Source organism: Acipenser ruthenus, chromosome 6 (genome assembly GCF_902713425.1).
Source record: "Acipenser ruthenus chromosome 6, fAciRut3.2 maternal haplotype, whole genome shotgun sequence".
Taxonomy (NCBI): domain Eukaryota; kingdom Metazoa; phylum Chordata; class Actinopteri; order Acipenseriformes; family Acipenseridae; genus Acipenser; species Acipenser ruthenus.
The window spans coordinates 43,099,151-43,113,323 of NC_081194.1; the positions used below are offsets into that span (position 1 = coordinate 43,099,151).

At 39.0% G+C, this 14,173-nt stretch overlaps 1 protein-coding gene across 3 annotated transcripts in view; it reads right to left on the reverse strand.

Moving 5' to 3' along the window:
* LOC117411324 (RAC-gamma serine/threonine-protein kinase-like) overlaps nucleotides 1-14,173 on the reverse strand; it is a 234,899-nt gene that overhangs the window by 7,307 nt on the left and 213,419 nt on the right. For all 3 annotated transcript variants that reach the window (XM_059025405.1, XM_059025404.1, XM_034018666.3), the window contains 2 exons: nucleotides 9,625-9,747; nucleotides 7,833-7,961 (listed from right to left, as the gene is read on the reverse strand). In XM_059025405.1, coding sequence (XP_058881388.1) covers nucleotides 7,833-7,961; nucleotides 9,625-9,747 — 252 coding nt within the window. The remainder of the gene's footprint in view (nucleotides 1-7,832; nucleotides 7,962-9,624; nucleotides 9,748-14,173) is intronic.

Sequence of the window (14,173 nt, forward strand, 5' to 3'; positions counted from 1 at the left end):
ATTTAAAAAAAAAAATGCATCACAGTATCTAAAACAGTTTAATGATTAACTTTTACATTACCATAGCTTGTCTCGTTCGCTTTGTTTTTGCTGCATTTTCGTCATTAGGAAGCACTGTGTAACTGCACAATAAAGACAGACTGATTTGGGGGATTGATTTTATTCTTAATACAAGGGCGGTAAAATGCGATTGGCGTGTATCTGGTTAACGGATATCCGAGTGCTGACTGTATTCAAAATGCAGCATTTGTACAATTAGGAATCCTTGTTGTTGCATGACAGAGAAAGCAAAGAAAGGCCTCTTTATTGTGAACTGATCGTTTAGATGTGACTGTGTGGTTTAGAAAGGGATCTTCTTTTTCATTTGTATACTCACTGGCTACATACCTGTCAAACATATGTTCCAAATTTTGCAAATAATTATGCTACATTTCTAATCTATACTGCTAGTTGAAACAGGGTGCAAATTACTATATCCCTCCTTTAAACACAAATACTAAAATAAAACAGCTTAATATGTTTTCTTAAATAACTATAAGAGTACTGTACCACAGTATAAACTGTTAGCATAGTAATGAGCTCTTATACAGAGAATGATACATCCCACCACCGTATGGTAAACACACACAACTGTTTTTTAAAGATATCTTTACTTGATAACAATATAGTAAATAAACACAGTGCAGTAAAACATCGCAAATCCGAACGTCAATAATCCGGACTAATCAAAAATCTGAACAACGTTGATGTCCCCCAAGATTTTGTAGTAATGTAGGCCCTATATGCAGTACATAGTGTACATGTGCAAAACCTGTATTAACTACAAAAGGTAAAGCTACTTTAGTTTGGTACCAGAAAACAAAGTATTTAATATACAGTAAGCTCATAAAAATAAGGTTTAAACTGCATCGAAACGAAAGAGAATTCAGCTAAAGAAAAACACAATTCTTGAAAGAATTGATTATGGTGACAGTCAAAGCAAGATTGCGGATGATTTCGGAATTGGTAAAAGCACAGATTCTGACATTAATAAAAGTAAGAAAATCTTCAAGCATTTATGCAAAATATAGATTTGGTGAATGTAATGAAATGAAAATCACTGCGAACGGCAGATGACAAACCTTTGTATAATGCATTGTGGTCCTGGTTTGTGCAAGAACGATCCCATGGCACTCCACTGTGTAATTCTTTGTGAACAAACAAGGTTTATTTATGAAAAGCTGCATGGAAACAAACCCAGTTTTGATGTTGAGAATTTTACTGGAAGCGCAGGCTGGCTAAAGCGTTTTAAAGAATATCACGATATTAGGGAGCTAGACATCGAAGGTGAGCAACTGTCTGCTGACATCGGGAATTGGTTCTTTCTGTGAACAACTTAGTTATGGAAGAACACGGGCTAACTTTGGAGTGTATAATGCAGATGAAACGAGACAGTACTGGAGAACTTTGCCAAGCAAAACACAGAAATTAAAAGCATGCCATGGGGTACAGAAAGTGCAAGGATCGTGTTACTTTGCTGTTGTGCGAATGCGGCTGGAACATATTGACTTCCTCTGATGTTGATAGGCAAATCCAAATCACCTAGATGTTTTAAACATGTGAAAATGCAAAACCTGCCGGTGAGATATGCAGCCCAAAAAAATTTGTGGATGAATAAAGAACTTTTTAAGGACTGGTTTCACAACGATTTTATGTGTGCAGTACGAGTTCATCTAAACTCACTTAAACTGGAAAAGCTGTGCTGCTGCTAGATAACTGTCCAGGGCATCCTGAAGAGTTTCAATGACGGGATGGTAATATTTGCTGCATGTTTCTTCCCCTGAACACAACTAGTAACATTCAGCCAATGGATCAGGGAGTCCTACAAGCTTTGAGAACCCTGTACAGACAAATTCCTGCACCACGTTTTGAAGATTAGAGCCCACACCAGACAGCAGTTCATCAGAAAGAATATCACTGCAAAGTGTACTTAAAAGTTTTACCTTAGGTGATGTTGTCTACACTTGTGTTTCAGCATGGAGTGAAGTGAAAGCCATAGGCCTGGCAAACACGTGGAAGAATGTGTTAAACGCACCTGCTACAAAGAATGATGATGATGATGATGATGAGGATCCACCTCAAGGCCATGAAAACCTCGTGGATTTAGCAAGAGTTGTAGTGGGAAATGATGCTGGCTGAATGGATAAGGTCTGATGACAATTTAGATGGCACTTATTTAACTGAAGAAGAAATTGTGAATTCTGTTATGCAGCCAGCCGTAGAGAACAACAATGACTCCAGTGATGAAGAGACCGTTCAACATCATACTCCAATCCCAACTCATGGAGAGGCAGAGAAAATGCTGGGAAAGTGTTTATTGTGGGCAGAATCCCAGTCAGACACTTCTGATGGAACTCTTTTGCTACTGCGAAATTTGCAGCACAATGCTGCATCAAAGAGAATGTCCTCACACAAACATCTATAAAGGACTTTTTCACCAAAGAACATTAAAACAAGATATGTGCTATAGTGTTGTTTTTCTAGCATACTGTACTGTATATCAGGCCTTTTTTATTTTTATTTTGAGAGTGATGTAGCGTGCTCTGAAACTGTTTCAGTACTGTTTTTATCTGTACTATGTACTCAATCGTATTGTTGTTTTAAACTTATATAATTGTGTTAAATGTGCAGAACGGTACTTTTGTTTCCTTCTTGAGAAAGTATGGCGTGTTGTATAGAAAATACAGTGCTTAATGAAATACAGTGCTTAATGAAAAAAAAAGATAAATCACAAATCTGAATGACCACAATTCCGAACTGAAAGTATGCCCCCCCCACTAAAAAAAATAAAATGTACAAACCTCTCAACATGTCTCTACAGTAAGAACGTGTGATGTTTTCCATTGAAAGGGTAAACCCTTACTATACATATCCCCCCCTATCAATTAACAATTCTACACCTGCTACTTTTTTGTTTATATCCTACTGCCCAGCTTTAAACCTGGATAGAAGCTGGACTGACTGGATACTAGATGTTGACACACCTCCAATTACAGGTAAGAAGTTCCTAATGGGGATATCAGAAAACCAGTCTTCTTTCCATTGAGCTGCTGTCCCTGGCATAGGCAAGCAAAGGCAGTCCTTGTCAACAAAGAAGGAGGCATATGGGGATACATGTGCATGGGTGAAAGCTCTGGGGTTGTACTTGCTCTGAGATGCATTCTGAGCCATTTTTGACCACTTTCAAAAGCAAATTTGAACTTGACTTAGTAGAAAAAGAAATTCAGAAATGACTTCACTTACTTGCCATTTTACCAGATGGATCAACCTGATAAATCACACATAAGGCTAGTTAACAAATATCGTTTTTGAAATGTTACTCGTCAACCTTTTACATGTATGCCCAATTCACATAATATTAATTTTATAAAACCTCAGCTGCAAAAATCACTGAATTAACCATTTATAACATGATCCTGTACTAGTACAAATGAATGGTTGGAAGTTTAGACCAATAAATATTAGGACAGTCTTGGCAATAAAAGGCAAAATGTGTTTATTTCACTGGCCACATTGCATTTAAATCAACCATCATCATACTTTGTACTTTTCCATTCAGATCATTGTAATTTGTAATCTGTGGTAACACTGTTTCAATTTAACTGGAGTCTAAGACTTAAGTTAAGACCTTTTTAGTGCAACAGGCCCCAGAATAAAATGTTTAAGTCACTTTCCTTTTATTTTCGTCAGTAACTAAATATGTTTTTCATCATCAAAATGTTAAATTGTGAACGGTCCCTAAGAGAATACAGCTTGGAAGGCTTGGTGGTCCAGTGGTTAAAGAAATGGGCTTGCTACCAGGAGTTTCTTGGTTCAAATCCTGGCTCAGCCACTGACTCATTGTGTGACCCTGAGCAAGTCACTTAACCTCCTTGTGCTCCGTCCTTTGGATGAGATGTAAAACCGAGGTCCTATTGTAAGTGACTGCACATTTAAGTCTGTAAGTCGCTTTGGATAAAAGCGTCTGCTCAATGACTAACTAATAATAATACAAGTCAGTGGTTGAGTAGATTGAGTCTGAGAAGTTACTTTCAGCTCTGTAACTGCAGCACTTTGCACACACACAGTCAGACACCAGACAGAACCCCCCCGATTTTTTTGCATTTCTACACGAATCACAGGAATGGACCTGAGAGAGACCATTGTGACAGAATACCATCTATGGAAAACTTTCACCCATGCTGGAAAACTTTCACCCTAGGCACCCATTGCCTAGACTACTGCAACTCCCTCCTGGCTGGCCTCCCTGCGTCCGCCACCCGTCCGCTCCAGCTCATCCAGAACTCCGCTGTCCACCTGGTGTTCTCTCTGCCTCGCTTCTCCCACGCAACTCCACTGCTCCACTCACTCCACTGGCTCCCGATCACCGCTCGCATCCAGTTCAAGACTCTTGTACTAGCCTACAGATGCCTTGACAGACTGCACCCAGTTACCTCCAGACCCTCATCTCTCCCTACATCCCCACTCGACCTCTCCGCTCCTCCTGCACTAGAAGACTGGCTCTACCTCCTTTACGCTCCCCTGCCTCCAGAGCCCGCTCCTTCTCCACCCTCGCCCCGCAGTGGTGGAATGACCTACCTACAGATGTCAGGACTGCCTCCTCAAGACTCACCTCTTCACACAGCACCTGTAGAAACTCCTCTTTTCCATCTGGACACTTACCACTCTTCCTTAAATGCACTTTACTTGCTCTTATCTGCTCCCTATTTTACTGCATTTAACCCTGTACTTTAGAGTACTGTAATCTGTCTAGTGTCATTTAATCTGCAGTATTTTGTATTTAATTATATCCTGCTGTAACTATCACTGACACTGTTATCTGCTCCGTTATTGAATCGTATTTTGTCATATACTTGTACTTGCTAGAACCGAAGTGATTGTATTTTATATTGCTCTTAATTGTATTAATACTTGTACTGATTCTTGAAATGTATTTTTGTCTATGACTGTAAGTCGCCCTGGATAAGGGCGTCTGCTAAGAAATAAAATAATAATAATAATAATAATAATAATAATAATAATAATAATAATAATAATAATAATAATAATAATAATAATAATAATAATGCATGTGCCTTATTAATTATTTGCGTAAGGATCTGAACACATCCAGACAGGGAATATATAGTAACCTTTTTTTATCCTGGATAAACCTACAGGAGCAGTTGGTATTAAAATTTGACCAATTCCCCTAGTTCCACTTTAATAAAAGATAAACTTGAATAGTGATATCCTAGATTTTGCAACCACTGGGAAACAAGGTTAACAGGGAAGACTATGTTATCATGCTGAGCTAGGTAGGTAACCTTAAATAGGGAATGAATGTAGGTGTATGTTGGTGTGTGTGTGTGTGTGTGTGTATTTATGCGTGCGGTGAACCTTACACTTTAACACAAGACATATTAAGTCAAGACTAATAAGCCACCAACACAGGAATCAGCTGCATAAATCTTAATTTTAGGACTAATGCTCTCAGACTCTAGGGTAAAAAAAAATTCAAATTAGTACCACCAGAACTGGCATTTCCCAGTTCTGAATTATTTCTCAAATGTTTACAACTACAAAAAAGGGTTGATGGAACAAAGGCTGTGGACACATTATATACACAACCTGCGTGCCAGTTATCGCATGGCGCACCCGATTCCAACACGATAAAGTTAGTGGATGCCCTTCAGGAGATGAACAGTCCCCTCACTGCCAACCATATAACGGGCCTGCTGATCAGGAGAAGAGGCAAGAATTTCCTGTGAAAAAGCCTGTGGCTACACCAGTCCTGACTCTACCAGCAGGGTTCCTGGCTGGAACAGTTACTCCCCTCTTGCAGAGAAAAGCGAAAATAAATTTAAAAAAATGATACGGGGCTGGGGGAGGGGTAAACATCTTGTGATTTCAGGTCAGATTACAGCTGGGGAGAACAGAACAATACGTCCATACACTCATCTGCATTGTTTAACCCCCCTGGTTACGAAAGCAAGTTAAATTTTACTTTCATAATCCTGACTGCTTTACATTTTTCTAACTTGGCAAAGTGGGAGTTCTGTTATTTTTACACTAGTACGGTGGTGCAGTTTTCCAGGTTTCCCAGCCACCTTTTTCCAACCTCCCCCATCTGTCACCATCTGCCTCTATTTAGCATGTACTTTTTTGTGCAATCACATACTCTTGTGAAAAATAACCAACACTCAAATTATCTCCTGGCACATTTGAAGACTGAGCATAACAAAAAGCCTCGCCAAATTGTGTTCAGTACTTTTTCAAGTGGAATCTAATATTTCCATAAGCTGATTAGGTATAGGGAATAGAAAGCTAAAACATTACAAAATATAATGCTTTCAAACTTTGTTCATTCCAGGGTAACATTAGGAACTCATTTGATTAGAGGAGCCCATACTGTAGCAATTCTAAATTTCTTTAAAGGCATGGTTCATATGCTGTTATGACCATAAAATATGTCACGTGTACTTTATATAAAAGTATGACACTACTAGGGGGCATCCATATGTTTAGATGAATCTGAGACCAAAATCAGTTTAGAATTGAAGAATATATAGAATCTAGTAAAACAATTACAATAAAATTGGTGATTAATGATTGAAGTCAAAAAGTACAAATGTAAGATCTGATCAGTCACCTGAAGGTAGATTCTCTGTGTTTTCTCAAGCGGTTCTCAAGGTAAATCTAAAATGTTTCTACAGATGTGCTATGCCTACATACATAGTACATTAATAATCTCTTGTAACAAAAGTATATACAACGTTTCATTAAATAAGGTCACTGGTTCCTAGGCTAAAACCTTCATTAGCTAAACTAATCACGAGCTAGAACTGTGTACTCTAGAACTAATGATAGCTCTCTATCATTTATGACTTATTGATGCTCTAGAACATAGTGTCAGTCAACTACTCTATACTCTGTGGATAGACTGAAGACCAGTTTGGTGACTTATATAAGCAGGACTGCCTTTATTCTACATGTACCCTGTTAACCAGGAGTGGGTACAGATAAGCTGTGGCTGTAGCCGGTTAGTCCCATCTGAAACCAATGGTAAACTAGAAGGTTAAGGGATCTATAATCTATAACTACTAATGCAACAAAAAAATAAATAAAACGTGCATGAATAATACTAAAAGTTTTAAAAATGACAGCAAGATTAAATTCTGTGTGAATCAAACATGGGTGAGGACCCATAGGGAGCGCTGCAATGGCCTTTGTACATCTGCAGTGGAAAATTGTCGGTAGTTGACCTTAGACCGCCTGATTGGTAAGTGCGTTGCTGTGTTAAGGTAGGAATCGAATTGGACATGTCGAATTGGATTTAGAAAATCGCAATTGATAAGAGATAGAAAATAGAGAAGGTAACATTAACAGGGTGGCAATAGGAATTTTTTTTTCAATCCCCACCATTATTTTCAGATAAGTAGTACAGTAAGTCCAACCAGACTCAAATGATGTTGTTTTAATGAAAACCAAAGCAATGTCATGTATTATTTAAACCTAAGCTGTACATGTCGGATTAATAGCAATAAATAACATACATTGTTTTCTGCAACTACAATCACAAAACAGGGGTATGTCTTATACACAGATGTGATTGCCAAACCAAAATTTGTTGACAAACTGAAAAACTTTTGCTGAGTTGGGCTGTTAATCCATGGCTCCAACCACTAAAACCACACTGCCTCTCATTCGCATATGACAGATGTGTTTTTCCTTCCTACGTTTCCATTGTTCTTTTCATGTGGCGAATAGTAAATGTTTCAATAAGTGCAGTCTAATGAACGCCAAGCCCATACCTCTGGAGCCAGATATTCTGGTGTGCCACAGAATGTCTTCATGGTAGCAGCATCAGTGATTCCTTCTTTGCAAAGTCCAAAGTCTGTGATTTTGATGTGGCCGTCTTTATCTAGCATTAAATTTTCCAGCTGCAATAAAGAAAACCAAACAAAGATTAAAGTAAACTTGACTTTTGCCATCCCTTTCTCTATAACTTTCCCCCCCACCCCCACCCCATCACTGATTTCAAAATGTACATAACAAAGTATTCTGTATACTAAACAAATAAAGTATGATAAAATGGCACTTTGCAAGGAAACAGTTGCTAGTATTATATGACTAGGAATGTGTAAAAAAATGTTGCTAAATTTCTTCAGGGATTCAGTCACTTAATTTTCCTTATGTTTTTCAGTGAACTAGTAGCTCCCTGAGGCTTTGTGGTGTATTCTAAGACTTATGGTACACTGCCGGGGTTTAAACCAACCCAAGAATTACTCGGGCAAACATTAGGCAAATAGAAACATCTGGCAAAGGGAAACTCTCTCGACATCACTTTTAGAAATGTATTATTCACCATCAATCTTGAAAAATCATTCCCTAAAAGCCTGTTGACTTTATCAACACATTGCTTGGAATTCAAAAGAAAAAGAGCCTTCATTAGAAAAGTCTATCCACCTCCATTACAAAATACCAGTGCCAGATGGAATAGAGCAAGGCACTTATTTGATTTATAAAAAATGTTGAATCCGGAAAAAGTTACAACAAGAGCTAGTTTGAGGCGCTAAACTGGTAACAAGGAAAGGCAGTGAGTGAGGGGTAATCTCCCTGGGGTACTCAGAAGTTGTTTTGAAATAGGTGCTTTGTGTATCACAGTTTACAAAAAACAAAACAAAAAAAAAAACAACAGTGTATTTTTGAGAGGGCCCTATTTTTATAATGCATACACTGACAATTAGAGAATGTATGGTCAGTAAAATCAGTAAATCCTCTCCTTTGCAATGTATGCAAATGATGTGATCAAGTGATCCACTTGATGTTCATAAGCTGCTTGAAATTAGTCAGCAATGATCATAGGACAGCAAAAGGATCTCAGTGACTTCACACATAGCAGGTGTCCATGCAAGCGAATCATCCCTAAGTGGTGTTTTTTGAAAATTTAGGATGCAAAACCCTTGTGTGGCAGGGCAAAAACCCTGCTTGTGAAAATAATGTGTGTGGGAATGTAAGGTTGGCAGGGATAGGGTTAATTCTGTCCCTGCCAACAATCACAGGTGTGGCCATTCTCCAATTATGTAACTGAGTGCTAATTGTATAAAAGCTGTATAAAAGTAGGGAGAATTCCTTTGTTTGGTGGAGAGGAGTTAGGTGAGTGTAACTGTGTTTGTTTGCAACTTAGTAGTGAAGGTGAATGCCCAGAATACGTTTGTGTATTTTGTTTGAATCTTTATTTTGGCCCTTGTGCCGGTAACCAGCCTTGGCTGTGACACTACCCTGTCACACCTTGCTTTGCAAAACTACTAGGAAAAGTTTTAAAAACAGTGAAGAACCTTAAGCACTTTAAAATGGCACCTTTTGCTATAGAGTTTCTAATTGCATTCAGTCCTTTTTTGGCGGAGTACACATGTTATTAGGCCAAATTTGAAAGCACAGGGGTTCGCTTTCTGCCGCAAGAGTTTTCCAAAGCAGTGTAAGTTTTAATTACATTCACCTCATCACATGTGGTGAAACAATAAGAATAATTTAAAAACAGACACACACACACAGCAAAAAACTTCCAGATAGCTGAATTTTTTTTGTTGCCGGTATTTTTACCTTGAGATCCCGGTACACAATCTTGGCGGAGTGTAGATAGTCGAGAGCAGAGACGATCTCAGCCCCATAAAAGCGTGTGCGGTCCTCGGAGAACACCCTCTCTCTCGACAAATGGAAAAACAGCTGCAGGGTAAACAGCAGGGACAGGATTGCAATAATTACTGATTTAGTGGGGAAATTAACACAAACCGCTTCACATCGCCATATTGAGATTATAGATAGTCTACCCTCAAAGGACATGCTACAAACCTAGACAGCAGCTGGCTTCTCTTCCCCAGGTTTCCAAAGGGGAACGAAAGCGAGCTGTTAAATCAGCATTTTAATCAATATAACAATCTTGTTAAAGGCGTTCTGTGTGGTACCCGTTTAACCTCAAGTTATAGCGGCAGAGTATTTCAGCAGCACTCTTGCAATTATCTTTTTTTCACTCCTTTTGTCTGAAGCTGAGCCGTACTGTAAAATACCTGGGCATTTGTTCAGGTCCAGTTTTTCATACAAATTAATGGTGTCTCCAAACACTCCTATTAATTGACATGCCGTTGGATTTAAATATGGCCATGCAGGGACTAGTAGCATACAAACTAATCTGTGGCAGAAGAGCTGTTGGATTTCAAGGGCTGGAGGTGCAGACTGGTGGAGTTTTGTAACACCATCAGCAGCTGTGAATGCATTTACTTTGCAAAGGGACACATACTTCACTAATTCCTAGCTGTTCAAGGACTAGCAAAGGCTTCTGTTTGCACACACATATATACTTTAAGGGAACTGCCAATTATATTATTTTAGTATAGTTAGGTTTTTTATATATGCTGACAAAATAATACTGTAATTCTTTTAAAAGCCATTTTCATTGAAATACATTTGTTTTGTCTCTGAACACCCTTCCCACAAGAAATGCATCAAACTAGACATCTTCCTTGAGAAAATGTCAGATAAATTTTGCTCCTCTTAACACTACAAAAATTGAGCTCTCACAGAATGTGGAACAGGATGCAAATGTACCCCATACACGCAAATGTACCCCATACACACAAATGCAGTTAACTTATAAATTAAATTAAAAGATTGACACTAACACGTTATTATAAATACTTGAGTACTTTATTTACCAAACATTTTTTTTACTTCTGAAATGGTTTTTAAATTAACATTTTGTTAATAAACACTTTCATTTCTGCATATTTTGCATATAGTGCTATTGTGTACAAAAATAAAGTTGAGTAAAATAAATAAATAAATAAAAAATATACAAAAATAATAAAAGATAGCCCTCCTATCTGATCAGGTCTCAACCAAACTTTTACACCTCGTTTCCACGAACCTGGAGCATCGTGCTGCATTGTTCCGTCACTGTTATGAAAGCGTGTCACATTGTTTCCATGATTTTTGTAAAAACCCATACCGTGCCCTGGCTGGTCAGCACCATGCCGTGCCAGCATCCTTTTGTACCTTCATTGCCAGGGGGTTGTGTGCGAGAACGTGTAACACAATTTGTGGATTTGCTTGTTTTAATAATAGCAGAAAAGTTTGGTATCACACAACACTGTCCGTGAGGCTGCTGCCTTCGATTTAAATAGTTCATTGATATTTTTATTCTGCTTTTGGTCATTTTCATTTTTTTTCCATGAAGTTCAACAGTTCAATAATTCATACATTTTCTGTAAATATGATCAATAATTAAATTAAATTTAAACATAACATTATTGTCAAAGAGTGTTTATGCAAAACCCATGTGAATTTACAATATAACTTTAACTTAATAGTGATAATGTAAATCTTCAGCAGTGGGCTTAACGTTGTCTTTCATGATTTTTTGTTTCCTTTTTTTGTGTTTTTAATAAAAAAAATTTTTAAAACCATTGCTAAAACACAACAAAACAACTAATTATACAGGTGTGTACGAAATCTTTCATGCAATTAAGTGATTTATGCAATTATCAAATATGCATTTGAGCTGAGTGCAATACCATGTAAACAAATAGCAAATTTTTGGTACTCAGAAATTGCTATGCAGTTAAATGGAGTGTGCAGTTATCTGATACGAAATTAAGTGGAGTGCACCTTAAATAACAAAATAAGGATTTTATAAAATAAAAATATTTATCCCTTTTCCTATGTATCTCGCTCCCCCCTTCTCAGCAATATTGGTCTTGTTTGCCAGCATGAGCCTGAGTTGGTAGTGCTATTGCGGATATGAAAGACGTATCATTTTCAACACCCTCAGAAAGTGGAATGGGGTGCAACACCCCAAAAAATTACCATGTGCACTCTGAAGAAGGATGTCTACCATTTCCAGTCGGACAAGGATGTTCTTGGTATCAAAATAAAGGTACCCGATTAAAGTTTAAATCACATGTAACGGTATCCCGCAATCTTAAAACAGCCATTTTAAACTTGCTAGAGTGCTCCCCTTGCCACAGACTATAGTTGCACAGGGATTATTAATTATTATAAACCAAATAAAATACATGCTTGTCTCTTGGAAACTGATAGTACTGTGTTAACTACTGAGAACTGACAGGTTGGATCAGTAAAGAAATGTATAATTTAGGGGGGGGGGCATGTGACACTGCAGTGCTGAGCAGACGCGTTTGTAAGAAGCTCTTTGCTACCGTCCCAGGTTTTTACCTTCTTTTGTGTCCAACACCACATTGTAAACAAATATAGTACAGTGACTTGTTGATTGATGTCTGCAGCATGTCGGGGAGAAACGGAAATAATAAATCTATGCTGCCAGAGCAAGGACATACGCTGGATGAGGACTCAAACTCAGGGGCCTACTCTTCTGATACACTCAACACTCCAGAGAACATGACCGCTGAGGAGCTGAAAGAAGAAAGCATGCCGGGTATTCTAAAAGAGATCAAGGAAGGCAATAAATATCTTGCAGAGCAATGAAACTGAAAAACAACACAACTGCACTTGGCCATAGAGGGCTTAAGAACCACCTTGGATCGTTTTGGATCGAGACTAACAGAGGCCGAGAGCACTACTGAAGACAGTGTGGCGCAGTTGGAACAAAAAGGTAAATACTTTAACCGTTTGCGGTCCTATGTCGGACTTGGTCCGACATTGCAATTTTCCCTTTCCGGTCCAATGTCGGACCCTGTCCAACATCATCAAAAAGACATAAAAAACAGGTCTCTAGTCGTTTTTTCTCCGGAAAAAGCCAAGAAAACCATTCAATGGCCGAGTGAGACCGATAGGAGCCGAAAAAAAAGGGGGTGTATCTGAGTGTGACAAAGAAAGAGTGAACTCTTGTTTTAGATCTCCCTTCCGACCGGTGAGGACGCTGGGGAGGAGGAGCAGGCGGAGCCGCGGTGCGCAACGTCACAGAGCTGGTCGGGAAGCGCGGTGGCAATCACGCATTGGCTGACGGCGGTTGCCCTCGCTGACCAATGGGGACGAGACGGGGCGTACAAAAGGGGGCGTGGCCCAGGGTTCTGTTCCTTCTGGCAAGGTACAGTGTGAGAGAGACGGAGAGATAGACGATAACGGGGAAAAAAAGGATACAAACAGGGGAAGGAAAACAAAGAGAAGGGGTGTGTGGCGCGTGTGTTGCTAAACTGTGTGGTGTTTTTACTTTTATCTGCCAGAGCACTAACGGGACGCTCCGGAGTAAAAAGGAGGAGCGCGAACCTGGAAGTGCCGGACTGGTGACGCCCCATTTTCCCGTCGAGGATTTGGGAGAGACTGATTATTGTTTTGTTGGGTTTTTTTTGGATTGTGCACGTTTTTGCTGGTTCCTTTTCTTTGTTACTTTCTTTTTGTGGTTGCCAGGTTACACATTGTTGTGTATCCTGGCTCCATTATTATTTTGTGGTGGCCAAAATAAAGCCGCGTGTTTTGCACATAGAAAACAGGGACTGGTCTGGTTTATTTCCCATCACCCACACAGCTATCCTGTCACACTGAGGAATACAGATAGCCCCGGCACCACAGAGATAACACGGACATAAACAAACAAGATAGCTGCTTCTGCATCCAGTGCTCAAAGAATATCACAGACATTTGCAGAGCTTTTTTTTAGATGTTGTAATAATTAAATAATGACTTGGATCGCATTATTGAGGAGTTTGGTGATAAAACGAGTGATCAGGAGATGATTTATCGGTATGAACTACTATGAAGAGGTGTGTGAAAAATACAGTAAACAAGGGGTGGGGCGGGGCTGGAGATGCAGTACTGAGTGTCCTGTTGATATCCAGTGCCTTTTAAACCTGTTTTACTGTGGAAAAAATTACTTTTAAACAGCGCATCTAAAATAAACTGCGCGTGTGAAAATAAATTGGACCCGACGCACCTGAGACGCGCTGAATAAATGGACCGCTAAGGGTTAATAAAAAAAAAAAAAAGTGAAATGCTAAGAAATACAACAGACGATCTGGAAAACCGAAGCAGACGTTGCAATATTCATATAGTGGCTTGCCATAAGGATCTGAGGGCACAGACCCGATTAAGTTCTTTACTGAAATGATACCGACAGTACTGGGTAGTGAATATTTCGGGGAGCCACAGAAAATTGACCGTGCTCATCGTGCCCTAATAC